This window comes from Pholcus phalangioides, unplaced genomic scaffold (assembly GCF_987345545.1).
Source record: "Pholcus phalangioides strain wild (caught in Gottingen) unplaced genomic scaffold, Ppha-v1.0 ptg000007l_1, whole genome shotgun sequence".
In the NCBI taxonomy this organism is placed as follows: domain Eukaryota; kingdom Metazoa; phylum Arthropoda; class Arachnida; order Araneae; family Pholcidae; genus Pholcus; species Pholcus phalangioides.
Genome location: NW_028301600.1, coordinates 44,967,910 through 44,982,183, shown reverse-complemented (window position 1 = coordinate 44,982,183; position 14,274 = coordinate 44,967,910). Strand labels below are relative to the sequence as shown.

The following is a 14,274-nucleotide window of genomic DNA, read 5'->3' as shown; positions in this document are numbered from 1 at the left end:
TTTTAACTATGCACATGTACAAATGAACGAAAAAAAAACCCCCAAAAAATGGAAACAAAGAAAAAAACATTGTACAAGGGCCCCCCCCCCCCACTCTCGAATGGCAGTCGTTCTCCTTAGGAAGGAAGAAAAGACATTGTGATGGTCATGGCTACTGACATCAAGGACACTAGCATTTTGTGTGTGTCCTCAGGGCTACCGCGTGACTCCTGCTTTTTCAGTTCGTAGAAGGCCATAATGTCTGGATAGAATGAAAATTGGCGTGAACAGACATTGTATTCCACAGTGAAATTGCCTTTGGGTGCTGATAAAGCACATGAATCCCCCACCAACATCCTGGAACAGGGGCCCCGTAGGCTGCGCTCTTCAGCGGACCCCCCCCCCATACTGAACGAATAGTGTGAAAAAAAAGACAAAAAATGACAAGAATGGTCCAGGCCCCAAGCCTGAAGCTCCGCCAGCCCCACTCGGGTTATGATACTGAGACAGCTTTGCTGCAAGCTTTTGTACAAAATACAGTGGATCCCGCATATAACGTTTTCCTCCTTAGTGGGACTAATTTTGAACACTTCGATCATATCTCCTTGACACCTGCATTCATCCAATGTAAACATATTCAAAAAATGAAGTCTCTCTTCATAACTCAAGCCCCATGTGCCAATAAGGACACGCATAGCTCTTCTCTGCACCCCTTCAACCAAGTCTATGTCCCTCTGTAGGTATGGTCTCCAAAACCCTACAGCATACTCCAGTCCAGGACAAACTAAACCTAGAGGGGATTAATTAACATAAAGGATTAATTTTTTTTCTTATGTGGATAAATCCTACGGTTCTAGCCCAAAAGAATGGTAAGCAGAGCTAAAAATGTGAATTTTTATTAAATTTTTATTTTGAGCATTAAGTGTATGTCCGAAGAGTTTATCCCTGCCTCGAGGCCAGTTGCGATGTTTATTGAATTGTGTTTCATAAAGTTTAAAAACGCTTATTTTTAATAGGGCATATCTACAAATTACAGAGTAACCTCGTTCATACATCACTCAGTTATACGACTTTCATGTTTATACCATGTTTAACTTTGGTAGCAATTGGTAACAATATAACAAATACATTTTAATGTTAAAATATTTCATTCATTTATTTAACATAAAACCTCAATTATTCGATGTTTTCACTTTGACTCAAACTTGGAAACTTTTGAAAAAAGAAAAACGTAATTTATAGCCATCAAATGTGCACAACATTTTTTTATGCAGTGAAAAAGCATTGCTGCAACAGTTCTTGCATATTGTCACCGCAAAAGACATAAATTTTAGGGTGATTGCTGACGTATACGAAAACTGCCAATGATATGGCTGATGACCATTTAGAGTGGACACTTAGGTGATTTGTTTATTGCCTCTTTCTGAGAATACGCAGATGTGGAGAGTCCCGAAGAAATGGGTTTCAGTTGTTTTGACGACCATATGACCTTTCAGAATTTTTTCTCCCCCAATGTTTTTAACAATGTAAGCATTTGTTGGGGGGGGGACTTTAAAAGTTCGTCAGAGAAGGGCAGATGCCTGAAATAGACGAAAAACAGTCTGGCAACAATGGTTTCTGGGCCTCAATAATCACTTTCGGAATGTTTACTTTGGTTACCATGGTTCCCTAGTAATGCGTTTTACACGTGCATATGCCTTTACAATGGTTTCACTTTTTAATCCTGCCAGTATTATATATTTATTCCTTTGTAATGGTTTGTCACTTTTCCAATCCTCCCAATAAATGAAGAAAACACGTGCAGTACGGGTATTATAGCTAGTATTATGCATGATAAAACTGCAGTGAAATCTCGATATAATGATATTCTGCGGACAAAGAAAAATACCATAATAGAGGTATTATCGTTAATCGAGAGACTTTGACATTGAACACTAGCCATCAGGGCCGCAACTAAATGCTTGATCAGCTGAGGTAAGCACATATTTTGACATCCCCTCCCCTGTAATTTTGAAGAAGAGGCTATAAAAGGTGAATTTTGCGCACCCTTCTGGTCCTGGGCAATGCAACGTCCCTTATGGGAGTTGCTTGTTCGGTTCGAAATATCCAGTAATAAGGTGGCAAACAACAAGTGGAAAATGATTGCAAGTAAACTTTTGCATGAAATATTATTTATTAAATTCAATATAAGGTTAGTCAATTTTAACAGTAGGTTAGTACAACATGGAGCCCTCTATTTGACATAAACAGAAAGATACTGGCTCACCAATTGATGATCAACAGTCAAACTTTTATGCTGATCGGACATCCGATGTTGTTAGTCACTTCGACGTAGCTTTTCCCCGCAAGTATCAGTGAAGGTCTCTCAGTTGAGAGCCGGATCGTTTCGGTTAGCACCAGGAGGCCTCTCGGTTGAGGGCTAGACCACCTTGATCAGCTCCAGGGGGCCTCTCGGTTGAGGGCCGGACCACCTTGATCAGCTCCAGCAGGCCTCTCGGTTGAGGGCCGGACCACCTTGATCAGCTCCAGCAGGCCTCTCGGTTGGGGGCTAGACCACTTTGATCAGCTCCAGGGGGGGCCTCTCGGTTGAGGGCCGGACCACTTTGTTGTCACTTACAATGTGTAGCCTTGACAAGGCCAGCTGCTACGTCTATCATCAGCAATGAAGAATTTTGACTATAAAGATTAATTAATGCTTTCGATTCCGGACCTGCCGGGAAACAAATTCAAATACTGTAAACTATTTCATTTTAACTAATTATCAGCTTATTTTCCCAGCCTAAGGCCAATGGATACAGTAGTAAGACGGTGAACCGTCCTACTATAGGGCTTCAGTTAAAAAGAACAAACAAAGGATGAACGCGGAGTCAGAGAGCTGTTACAACGTACGGCCGGTATTTAAAGGAAAACCTCCGACCGCACGTGTCTAAATAAGCCAATCGGCTTCAAGGTCGCCTCATTTGCATGTGATCGCAGGCGGACATCATCACGATCGACCTTGATCGTCGCCATACGATCACTGCTGCTGATGAAAAGTAACAAATTTTATGACAACAGATTTGCGTGACGGCGACTACAAACTTTTACGCCGGGGGACCATCGGCACACTACAGCAAGATAACTGCTTGTCTCTCCTTTCCCCCAGTTGTGGTCCTGCCGACCATGGATCACGATCACCATTGGCGTATGCAAAGGGGGTTTATGGTTCTAACCCCCCTCCCAGAGCCGAGATTATAGGGTTATTTTGCAGAAGAAAATAATGTAACCCCCCACCCTCGTGAAAATTCTGTGTACGCCTACGGCAATCACAAGTTTCTATGGGAAAACCATATCGCCTAACCAATTTTTTTTCTTAACTGGCCCATAGGGGAGCTCTATTGTATTGCGTAAAATTATATACAAATCACATAATCGTATCTTGAAATGTAATAATATTCATTACACACACACAATTATATTTTATTATTTGGTTTAAATATACAGTGAAACCTCAATATAACAATATTCTACGGATCGAAAAAAAATATTGTGGTAGAGGGATTAAAGAGGAAACATTATCCTCATATGTGATCAAATTTATGCTATTGTTGCCATTTTTTCTATATTGGCATTGTTAATATCATCGGAAAATGCCTTTTTATGTATTAATTCGTTACAAAAGATTGTAATTGATTAGTTTATAAAATTCACTTAGATGTGTATTGTCCCTGTAAGGAAGCTTACAGCATAGCTCTTTAACTTTTAAAATAACTTTAGCAAAGTATTGATGTTATCAGACGCCTTCAGAAGAACGAAAACAAGTAGCGAAGTCAAAATTAAATTCAAAACGATTTTGAATGAAATATAAAAAATATTGTTGTAGCGATTTCAAAAATCTAAAAATATCATGTTATAGAGGGATTTATCATAGTAGATGATGTCGTTGTACCGAGAATTCAACATTAAACCAGGCAATTCCAAACAAGATTTGAAAAAAATCTCATTGTAGATGTATTTATTATCGATTATCGTTGTAGCGTTGTTTTGCTACATATACAAATGCCGTATCGTATGCAGGATTTTGTCATTGGGGGGGGGGGGGCATATTCAACATTATTTTTCTTCCCGAAAGGCATTTCTTTTTTTTTTTTTACTGAAAAAATACACCATAATCTTTTCTCAAGGGAGGTGGCAACATTTTTTTTTGGGGGGGGGGGGGTAGAGGGGCCCGTGAAAAATCCTGGCCTGGGGGCCATGGTAGGTTTTGTATGCGAACACCACACACACACTCACTCACGCTCTCTCGAGAAAATTATAAATTTTCTTTATACAAACCCTATAGTCACCTCTGGCAAATATCAAAGCAATAATATATTTTTCTAACATGTCTGAGCATTACCTGCATAGAGATCAACAGGGCATCGTTTTGAGCCTAATTTCTGAATGCCTCGCAGATATGATAAATAAAGTTCATTCTTTGTCAATCATCATCTCAGGGCTTCATAGAAAACATTGCCTAGACTCTCGCAAATCGTAGGGCCACCACCCAGAGGATATGTTGTTACTGTAAATAAAAGCTTATTTAATTATGTTTATATTTGATATTTATACACTGAAGAGCCAAAAAACCTGGTACACCTGCCTAATATCGTGTAGGGCCCCCCGCGAGCCCGCAGAAGTGGCGCAACACGACGTGGCATGGACTGGACTAATGTCTGAAGTAGTGCTGGAGGTAATTGACACCATGAATCCTGCAGGGCTGTCCATAAATCCGTAGGAGTAAGAGGGGGTGGAGATCTCTTCTGAACAGCACGTTGCAAGGCATCCCAGATATGTTCAATAATGTTCATGTCTGGGAATTTAGGTGGCCAGCGGAAGTGTCTAAAGTCAGAAGAGTGTTCCTGGAGCCACTTTGTAGCAATACTGGACATGTGGGGTGTCGCATTGTCCTGCTGAAATTGTCCAAGTCCGTCGGAATGCACAATGGACATGAATGGGTGCAGGTGATCAGACAGGATACTTACGTACCTGTCACCTGTCAGAGTCGTATCTAGACATATCAGGGGTCCCATATCACGCCAACTGCACACGCCCCATACCATCACAGAGCCACCACCAGCTTGAACAGTCCCCTGTTGACATGTAGGGTCCATGTATTCATGAGGTGGTCTCCATACCCGTACACGTCCATCAGCTCGAAGCAATTGGAACCGAGACTCGTCATACCAGGCAACGTGTTTCCAGTCCTCAACAGTCCAGTGTCGGTGTTGTCGGGCCCAGGCGAGACGTAAAGCTTTGTGTCGTGCAGTCATCAAGGGTACACGAGTGGGCCTTCGGCTCCGAAAGCCCATATCGATGATGTTTCGTTGAATGGTTCGCACGCTGACACTTGTTGATGGCCCAGCATTGAAATCTGCAGCAATTTTTGGACGGGTTGCACGTCTGTCATGTTTAATGATTCTCGTCAGTCGTCGTTGGTCCCATTCTTGCATGATCTTTTCCGGCCGCAGCGATGTCGTAGATTTAATTTTTTACAGGATTCTCGATATTCACGGTACACTCGTGAAATGGTCGTACGTGAAAATCCAAATTCCATCGCTACCTCGGAGATGCTATGTCCCATCTCTCGTGCGCCGACTATAACATCACGTTCAAACACACTTAAATCTCGACCTGCCATTGTAGCAGCAGTAACCGATCTAACAACTATGCGAGACACTTGTTGTGTTACATATGTGTTGCCGACCGCAGCGCCGTACTCTGATTGGTTCCATATCTCTTTATTTGCATACGCATGCCTGTACCAGTTTTTTTGGCTCTTCAGTTTATATGGCTCTTTGTTTGAAAAATATTTCTGAATTTATATGCTTATTTTGCTTTTATTTATAGATGAAAACACTCCACATGCTGCTATTTCAGCTGAAAATATTGCTGATGCTGTAACACATGCTCGGTTTATGATGGTAGATGCATCTTCTGATGAAATTGTTTTACTGAAAATCATACAGGTGCTGAGGTTGCTATTGCTCATTCCTCTTGGCACACTTCTTACTAATGAATCTGTTTGTGAAATCATCCAATCTTTCTTCCGTATGTGCTTTGAAACACGCTTTAGTGGTAAGTCTTCCTGATTGAAAAGTTAAAACTGTTCAATGAAAAAATTATTGTAAAGTTTGAAATTCTGATATCTTTGAGTTTACCTGTTTATACTAAACCTTGCTGTAATGGTATTGATGGTCAAAACAGATTTATATTGAAAAAGCAAATATTAAAAGAGGGTTTGCATGAAATTTATTTTTATTAATTTTGGATTGTATGTATATAATTTATCAATAAATCACAATGTGCATTTAAAAACTTAAGGTTTTTGATATCAAAAATTTGGTTTTATTAGGGAATTTATTATTCATTTTTTTAATGTAATTTTCAGTATGTTTTTTAGTATTAACATCAGTCCTGGAACTTTTTAGACAGACCTTGTAGATAGTTATTTTACGAGTAAGTTCAATAGATCCAAAAACTGAATACTGTTTGATTATCTTAGAAATCTTGAGACGTACAGCCGAGAGTGCATTGGTCGACACAGTGCAACTGTTATTCTGTCGTTTGCCTCAATTCACAGAAGATCTGAGAACTGCTAATGTCAAAAAGGTTTGTATGCAAAAAAAACATTCTGATCCTAATGTTTGGAAAAAGGTTAATAATAAGTTTTTTTTCATTGATTGCTTCTGAGTTTATGATGGATGATGTTTCAAACATTGTTTGTGTGTGACCTATGCTTGGAAGTAATTTTTATTTCTTTAAAAAAAATTTTTTTTTTTGTTTCTGAGTATGAATACTGGTTTAAAGGCAAACATATTGTACAGGACCACAAACAAGAATATTTTTCATAAATTTACTGGTAGGACACTATAAGCTGTCAATTATGTAGAAAACTAAAAAAGTTAACAAAAACAGTTATTTTAAGTAATATGATTCCAATCATGGGATTGAAGCTGGGCCTTGTTTTGAATTGATAAGCCTAAATATTAAGTAAACCTCATGGCAGTTATACTTAAAAATACTTAAGTGTGATATTGCGATAGAATTGAAATCAGCTGACAGCAAAAAGTCACCATAAAACTTTGCCTTCACTTCTGTATGTGTGTTTTTTTTTTATGAGCATGGATGATGGCTGCCTATTGTATATGGAACAGGAGAAAAAAGTATGAGTGCTTAGCACCAGTTTATTCAGTTAGAAATGAGTTCTTCAGATTTTTTTTCGTTTTAGAACTTGTATTTTAGCAAAGAAATATAGTGGTGGGGGTAAGAGAGAAATTTAGATTTTTTTTCTTTTGTGCTTATAGTGTTACGCTAGGAGTGTATTGTCCATTTACACATTATTTTAAAACTTCATTGCTATGAAATTTAAACAAGAAAAAAGTTGTCCTCTCTGGTTCCCATATTTTTAAAAAATTGATCAATATATTCAAATGGGCTAGTGATTTGCAGATTTTCATGAATAACTATTTCTATAAACTGATGCTTTTTAACATTTATTAAAACCACTGAAATGTTTTTTAATTAATGTATATTATGTAGATCAAAATGCACACCCATGACATTGCCAAGTCATTGCATTCTTCATCCAGAGAAAGTACTGCTGTAGAACCTTGTAAGGCATCAGATAGTGAAACAATATTTGAAAAAGTTGAAGATCAAATATCCGAAGTCAAAGAGAAAATATCTGATGAAGCCAAAGTGAAAATATCAGGTGAAGTTGGAGAAAAAATACTCGGTGAAGCTGAAGAAAAAATACTCGGTGAAGCTGAAGAAAAAATACTCGGTGAAGCTGAAGAAAAAATACTCAGTGAAACTGATGAAAAAATACTCAGTGAAACTGAAGAAGAAATACCTAATGAAGCTGAAGAAAAAATTTTTTTTGACAAAAATCAAAAATCCATTGTTAAATATGTTGATGTGATTGATACGGAAGCAGATAGTGAAATGTCGGAGGTTGAAAGAACAGACCAGCCCATGAGTAAGGAATTCGATAATTTTACGCAAAGTGATTTAACTCTTGAACTGTGCCCAGAAGAATCTCGTAATTTACAGGAAATAAGAGGATGTACCACATATTGTATGGCCAATGGTTTTGAAAGCTCAAATGAACCCCTGATTACTTCACATAGTTCAGCTATGATATCATCATCTGAATCGGTTAGTATAAATTATTCAATAATCTGGTGTTGGTTCATTTCATTGTTCTAAAACACTAAGTTTTTGAAATTTTTAAAGCACAATTTTATTATTTTGTTCTGGGAGCTATTATGAATAGGAAAACAAGTTTCTTTTGACTTATATCCTTAAAGAGCAGCTCAAACCCTCAGCTCAATCACTTGTTATTTTCAGCTTTGAATGCATTGATAACTGTAACCTACTGATTATTCAACTTAAAAATATTATTTTCAGCTATCTCATAAAAAAGTTTGTGTAGCAAACGAAGATCATATGACACTCTGTGAGGAAAATGGATTTGTCAATCCAAGAGGAATTAGATTTACAGCACAACAAGCAACTGGAAGTATGAGCTTTGACTTCATATACTGTATGATCTTTTATGCTTGGTTACTCAATAGTAACATATGGAATCACTGCTTGGGGAGGTGCTTATCAAACAAATATACTTAAACCAGATAATATATATAATAAAGTAAGATCCAGAATAACAAACACCACAGCAAACAATTATGCAATGGAATGTCATAAACTAACTATAACACAAAACCATATTTATAGACTAATAAAACTTTCATTCTTGAACAATAAATGGCTAGAAACAAAACAAAATAGAACCTCATCTAGATTGAATAATATATATCAAGTGCCGAAAACAAAACGTTATTCCAAAAGAGTTATAAATATGCCGCCCCAAAAATAATGAACCTATAGCATGCGATTTATCATACAAATAATAACAAAAATCCAATCACAATATGTTGTTATTCTCAATAAACACTAGTCTAGAATCCATACTACAAAAATAATGGATCATAAAACAACACAAAATAAATCGTTTAAAAAAAAAAATTCAAAATATTACCATTCTTGTTAATTAACTGAAAAATACATGCGATATAACCATGCGTGAATTTGGTGTATGCCAACTGAGCAATTTTTTGTTTGTATTTACACGTTTCTTTTTGTTAAAATAAAAAAAACATATATATATACACAATTTTTTTTTTTAAATATTTAACCAATTAGTACATTAACAAGGCAGTTGCATAATCCAGTTAACTCTTTAAGCTAATTTATATTGACCCACTGGAAGGACTTGTAGTACCAAAGTGTGTGTCATTGTAATGTCATTTTTTGTGTCGTTCTCGGTTGTTTTGATTGTATGTTTTATGTGCTGTGCTCAGTCCAATTAAAAATATATATATGACATTCATAATAAAAGAATTAAAATAAATATTGACTCCAAATTTTTCTGTTCATTATAATGCCAGTTTCTGATAAGTTACACCTACAAAATTGACCAAAAAGAAAGTTTTTGTTGAAATACTGTTGCTTTCTGTGTATAATTTTGTGAAAGCAGACAGAAATACACAATTTTGTCCTTTTCGCATCTTTCGAACAAGCTCTTAATCTGCCCCACCTCAATTTTTATATTGTATTTATAAAATTGTTCTGGTTATTGTAAGATGTTATAAAATTACATAAAAATCTTATCTTGGTCACCAAAGTGCCAGTGTATGTTCTGCATGCAAATTTATATGTATACACTGATCATATAACAGCTATAACTTCCATTCTGTTCAAAATGTACTGAACAAGAAACTGACCTTTACCTTTCAGGCTGGGCAGTTGTTTGCTGTTCTAGGGACTGCCATACTCCAGGCAAGCTGTGTGAAAAATAAAATCTTACTTAGAAATTCTGGTAAAAATAAAAAATATATAGAATGCAATAACTAGTTGACCCCCCCCCCCCCGACCTTGAAAAATTAACTTCATTCAAAATTCTCTTTCAAAATGTCTTGAAGGAAAAGTGGAGCAGGCCTTCAAAAGCTTTGAAAATGTCATTAAATATAGGAAACAACAATATGTGTCTGAATGAATGAAAAAAACTCCCATTATTTTTTAGGCCAAGTGATAGCTCCCAATTAGAATCAAGCTGAGGGAGACAAATTCTGATTAGTCCAACAAGCCATTTGAATCTTTAAAATTGTTAATATTTCTTTTTCATAGTATCCAATGCCGATAAAATTTTGAGAGATGTTTCTAATGTGAAACCATATCAGAGTACACTAGAGTTATGAGTGTATCAGGAAGCTATATCTATGGACTGATATTACTCTGTCTTGTTATTGCTCAGTTCATTAATACTTACCAAGAATGAGAAATGGTTGAATTATTGAATAGTTCACAGCTTTGAATCAGCCGCAAGAACCAAGAAATTGACAAAATTCAATAACTGTATAAAAAGCGGCTTTGTTATAGGAGGTTATTATGGTGAATTTTTGGTATTTCAACTCAATGACACATCTCTCTCTCTCATAGTAATATTTTTATTGTAACTGAAAAATTAACAAAGAAATATGAGGTTAGATTTTGTTAACAACACAATGTTATTTGGGAGATAGATATGATATCTAATTTTTATATTATCACACTTTTTTTTTAAATTACATACTTGTATGCTTATTTACTACTGTTTGTATTCTAGATTGTGGACCACTACCTTATGGGCTTCCTTGTGTGCGAGAACTTTTTCGCTTACTAATTTCATTGATAAATCCTCGAGATAGGCATAATACTGACTTGACTATTCAAATTGGTTTGAGTTTGATTACTGTTGCTCTTGAAGCTGGTGCTGATGATCTTGGTTCATTTAGTTCCTTGCTTATCCTTGTGAAGGATGAAATGTGTAGAAATCTTTTCACAGTAAGCTGGATTTTTAATAGTAATATGATGAGCTTATATACAATGAAGAGCCAAAAAAACTGGTACACCTGCCTAATATCGTGTAGGGCCCCCGCGAGCCCGCATAAGTGGCACAACACGACGTGGCATGGACTCGACTAATGTCTGAAGTAGTGCTGGAGGTAATTGACACCATGAATCCTGCAGGGCTGTCCATAAATCCATAGGAGTAAGAGTGGGTGAAAATCTCTTCTGAACAGTACGTTGCAAGGCATCCCAGATATGTTCAATAATGTTCATGTCTGGGGATTTAGGTGGCCAGCGGAAGTGTCTAAAGTCAGAAGAGTGTTCCTGGAGCCACTTTGTAGCAATTCTGGACATGTGGGGTGTCGCATTGTCCTGCTGAAATTGTCCAAGTCTGCCGGAATGCACAATGGACATGAATGGGTGCAGGTGATCAGACAGGATGCTTACGTACCTGTCACCTGTCAGAGTCGTATCTAGACGTATCAGGGGTCCCATATCACGCCAACTGCACACGCCCCATACCATCACAGAGCCTCCACCATCTTGAACAGTCCCCAGTTGACATGTAAGGTCCATGTATTCATGAGGTTGTCTCCATACTCGTACACGTCCATCAGCTCGAAGCAATTGGAACCGAGACTCATCATACTAGGCAACGTGTTTCCAGTCCTCAACAGTCCAATGTCTGTGTTGTCGGGTCCGGGCGAGGCATAAAGCTTTGTGTCGTGCAGTCATCAAGGGTACACGAGTGGGCCTTCGGCTCCGAAAGCCCATATCGATGATGTTTCGTTGAATGGTTCACACGCTGACACTTGTTGATGGCCCAGCATTGAAATCTGCAGCAATTTGCGAAAGGGTTGCACGTCTGTCACGTTTAATGATTCTCATCAGTCGTCGTTGGTCCCGTTCTTGCATGATCTTTTCCGGCCGCAGCGATGTCGTAGATTAAATTTTTTACCGGATTCTCGATATTCACGGTACACTCGTGAAATGGTCGTACGTGAAAATCCAAATTCCATCGCTACCTCGGAAATGCTATGTCCCATCTCTCGTGCGCTGCCTATAACACCACGTTCAAACACACTTAAATCTCGGCCTGCCATTGTAGCAGCAGTAACCGATCTAACAACTATGCCAGACACTTGTTGTGTTACATAGGTGTTGCCGACCGCAGCGCCGTACTCTGATTGGTTCCATATCTCTTTATTTGCATATGCATGCCTGTACCAGTTTTTTTGGCTCTTCAGTTTATTATATACTTATAGCTGACAATACAGATTATGCTTCTTTCATAAACAAAGCTAAATATAGTGCTTGTTGACTTAAATTATAAAAGCGTTACCACATTTTTTGAAAATAAGTCTTTTTAGGTTCATTATGTTTGTGGTTAAGTTTTACAGTAAAGAGAAGGGTAGAAAGGATGTGTCCTTGCCCAGCGGAATATAGTTCCCATGTATTGGAGGTTGATGAGAAGCATTCATACAGAAATTTTCAGAGTTATCAATGATTTTGAAAAAAATACTGAAAAGTGTTGTTGGAAACTGGTAGATTGAATTTGAAACAAATTATTTAGAAAAAATATATATTGGTTACCATTACAATGTTCCACAGCAGCTGCTTCCATATTTGGGGGCTATATCCTCAAAATGTTCTTTGCAAATATTTTTGTTTTGCTGATCTACATTTACTATTTCTTTTTATTTCACATAATTCTTTAATAAAAAAAATAATAAGCTATGATTCAATTTTTCCATCTTGTTTTGCATATAGTTATATAGATCCGAATGAACATTCAATGTTTTTTTTCTCAGAAGAAGGCAGCAATGAATTCAGATATTCTGTTTGATTACAGAAAGTGTTTGACATAAATAACGATTGATTATTGTAATTCTTGATGTAAATAATGTGTCTGTCACCGAAATGTATCTGTTGTGCCAATACCAAAGTAAAGTGCAAGAGGCCCTTTAAGAGGTATGGGTTTTGATTAGTGTCTTTCGTTCTTATGATATCCATAGGTAGTTAGGGACAGAGATTGTCACGAGTCACAATGTCTCAGGAACCATAGTTGTTATAATCTTGTATTTTACCCATGCTTTATATAAAAAAATAGATTGTTTAAATTCTTGTTGTCCAGAAATTTGACTAATTGACAAGAGTAATCAGATGCAGTGCACCATCAAGTAAAACAATTGAAATAAAGATCTCAACTGCGTAGCCATTTTACATGAGAAATGCCATGCATAATCAACCAAGATAGACATTGTCGCACAGCTGGTCATTATTGAAGCTCCATTATTGAAGTGTGATTCACAGCTCCCAAGGGTGTCTTGGTTAGCTATCAACATTGAAGTGTCAATTTTTTATGTGTTCATTATAGTCTGTTTATGATTAACTTTGGAGTAACGAGAAGGGTAGAGGATGTATCCCGCCCAACTATGTTGTTCTTTTCTTCATTATTTTGTAAGTCATGGATGAACAATGATTAAAGGCCTGTTTAAATTAATTAATTTAGTTGTCAACTAAATTTTAACTTAATTCTAAGCAGTTAATTAAATTTTAACTTAATTTCATGTCACAAGTATTTTATTAGTCTCAACACAAATATCAACCATTTTAATTGAGTGGATGACCATTTGATTATACGAGGCCAAGCTCTTTTCTCCATAGTTTTTTTTCATTGATCAATGAAAAATAAGCACATTACCCCACAAACACAAGGTATCAATAATTTTTTTTCTATTTTAATATTTTTTTGCTTTACAATGTAACTTCCCGCCTAAAATTCTTCACTGATTTAAAAAAAAACCATTTTTTAAATTTCTGAAAGTATCAATAATATATATATTTTTCAATATTATAATTATCACTGAAATTATGTAACATGTTTTTGATAAATGCAAAATGTTTTTTCAACTGAGCTTGATGAGAATCAGCCATACCTTATCAAAGTCACACATCCATATTTAGTTTATATAAAAGGCTTTCATTGACATAGAAACAAATGATGTGCTTTCATCGTAGCTTTCCTTTCACTGCAATCTTCACGAATGAACTATAAAATTGGTTTTTTAATATGCCTCAATTTTCTTTTGTCTTCAAAACAGCTTCTATCATATGAAAGATTGACTGTGTTTACTTTTGTCATGAGAGTTTTTTATCTTCTATTTGAGGCTCTGCGGTTACATCTGAAATTTCAACTTGAAGTAAGCTCATTAAAATCAGTTTTATTACTTTGCATGTCAACTTAGTTCTATTGATTTTTAAAGTACTTGCATTTTTTAACAAAATCACTCAATGAAATTACTGAATTGTTTATAATTTTTGCTGTATTAGAACTTTTATTATCCCTTCTGCCAAATACATCTTCTGAGGCAACTCTCATCC

At 36.5% G+C, this 14,274-nt stretch overlaps 1 protein-coding gene across 1 annotated transcript in view; it reads left to right on the top strand.

Moving 5' to 3' along the window:
* Positions 1–14,274, top strand: part of garz (Sec7 domain-containing protein garz) — a 122,511-nt gene that overhangs the window by 9,710 nt on the left and 98,527 nt on the right. The window contains exons 5-10 of the mRNA XM_089233312.1: positions 5,848–6,075; positions 6,503–6,609; positions 7,540–8,157; positions 8,410–8,521; positions 10,667–10,884; positions 13,995–14,093. Coding sequence (XP_089089438.1) covers positions 5,848–6,075; positions 6,503–6,609; positions 7,540–8,157; positions 8,410–8,521; positions 10,667–10,884; positions 13,995–14,093 — 1,382 coding nt within the window. The remainder of the gene's footprint in view (positions 1–5,847; positions 6,076–6,502; positions 6,610–7,539; positions 8,158–8,409; positions 8,522–10,666; positions 10,885–13,994; positions 14,094–14,274) is intronic.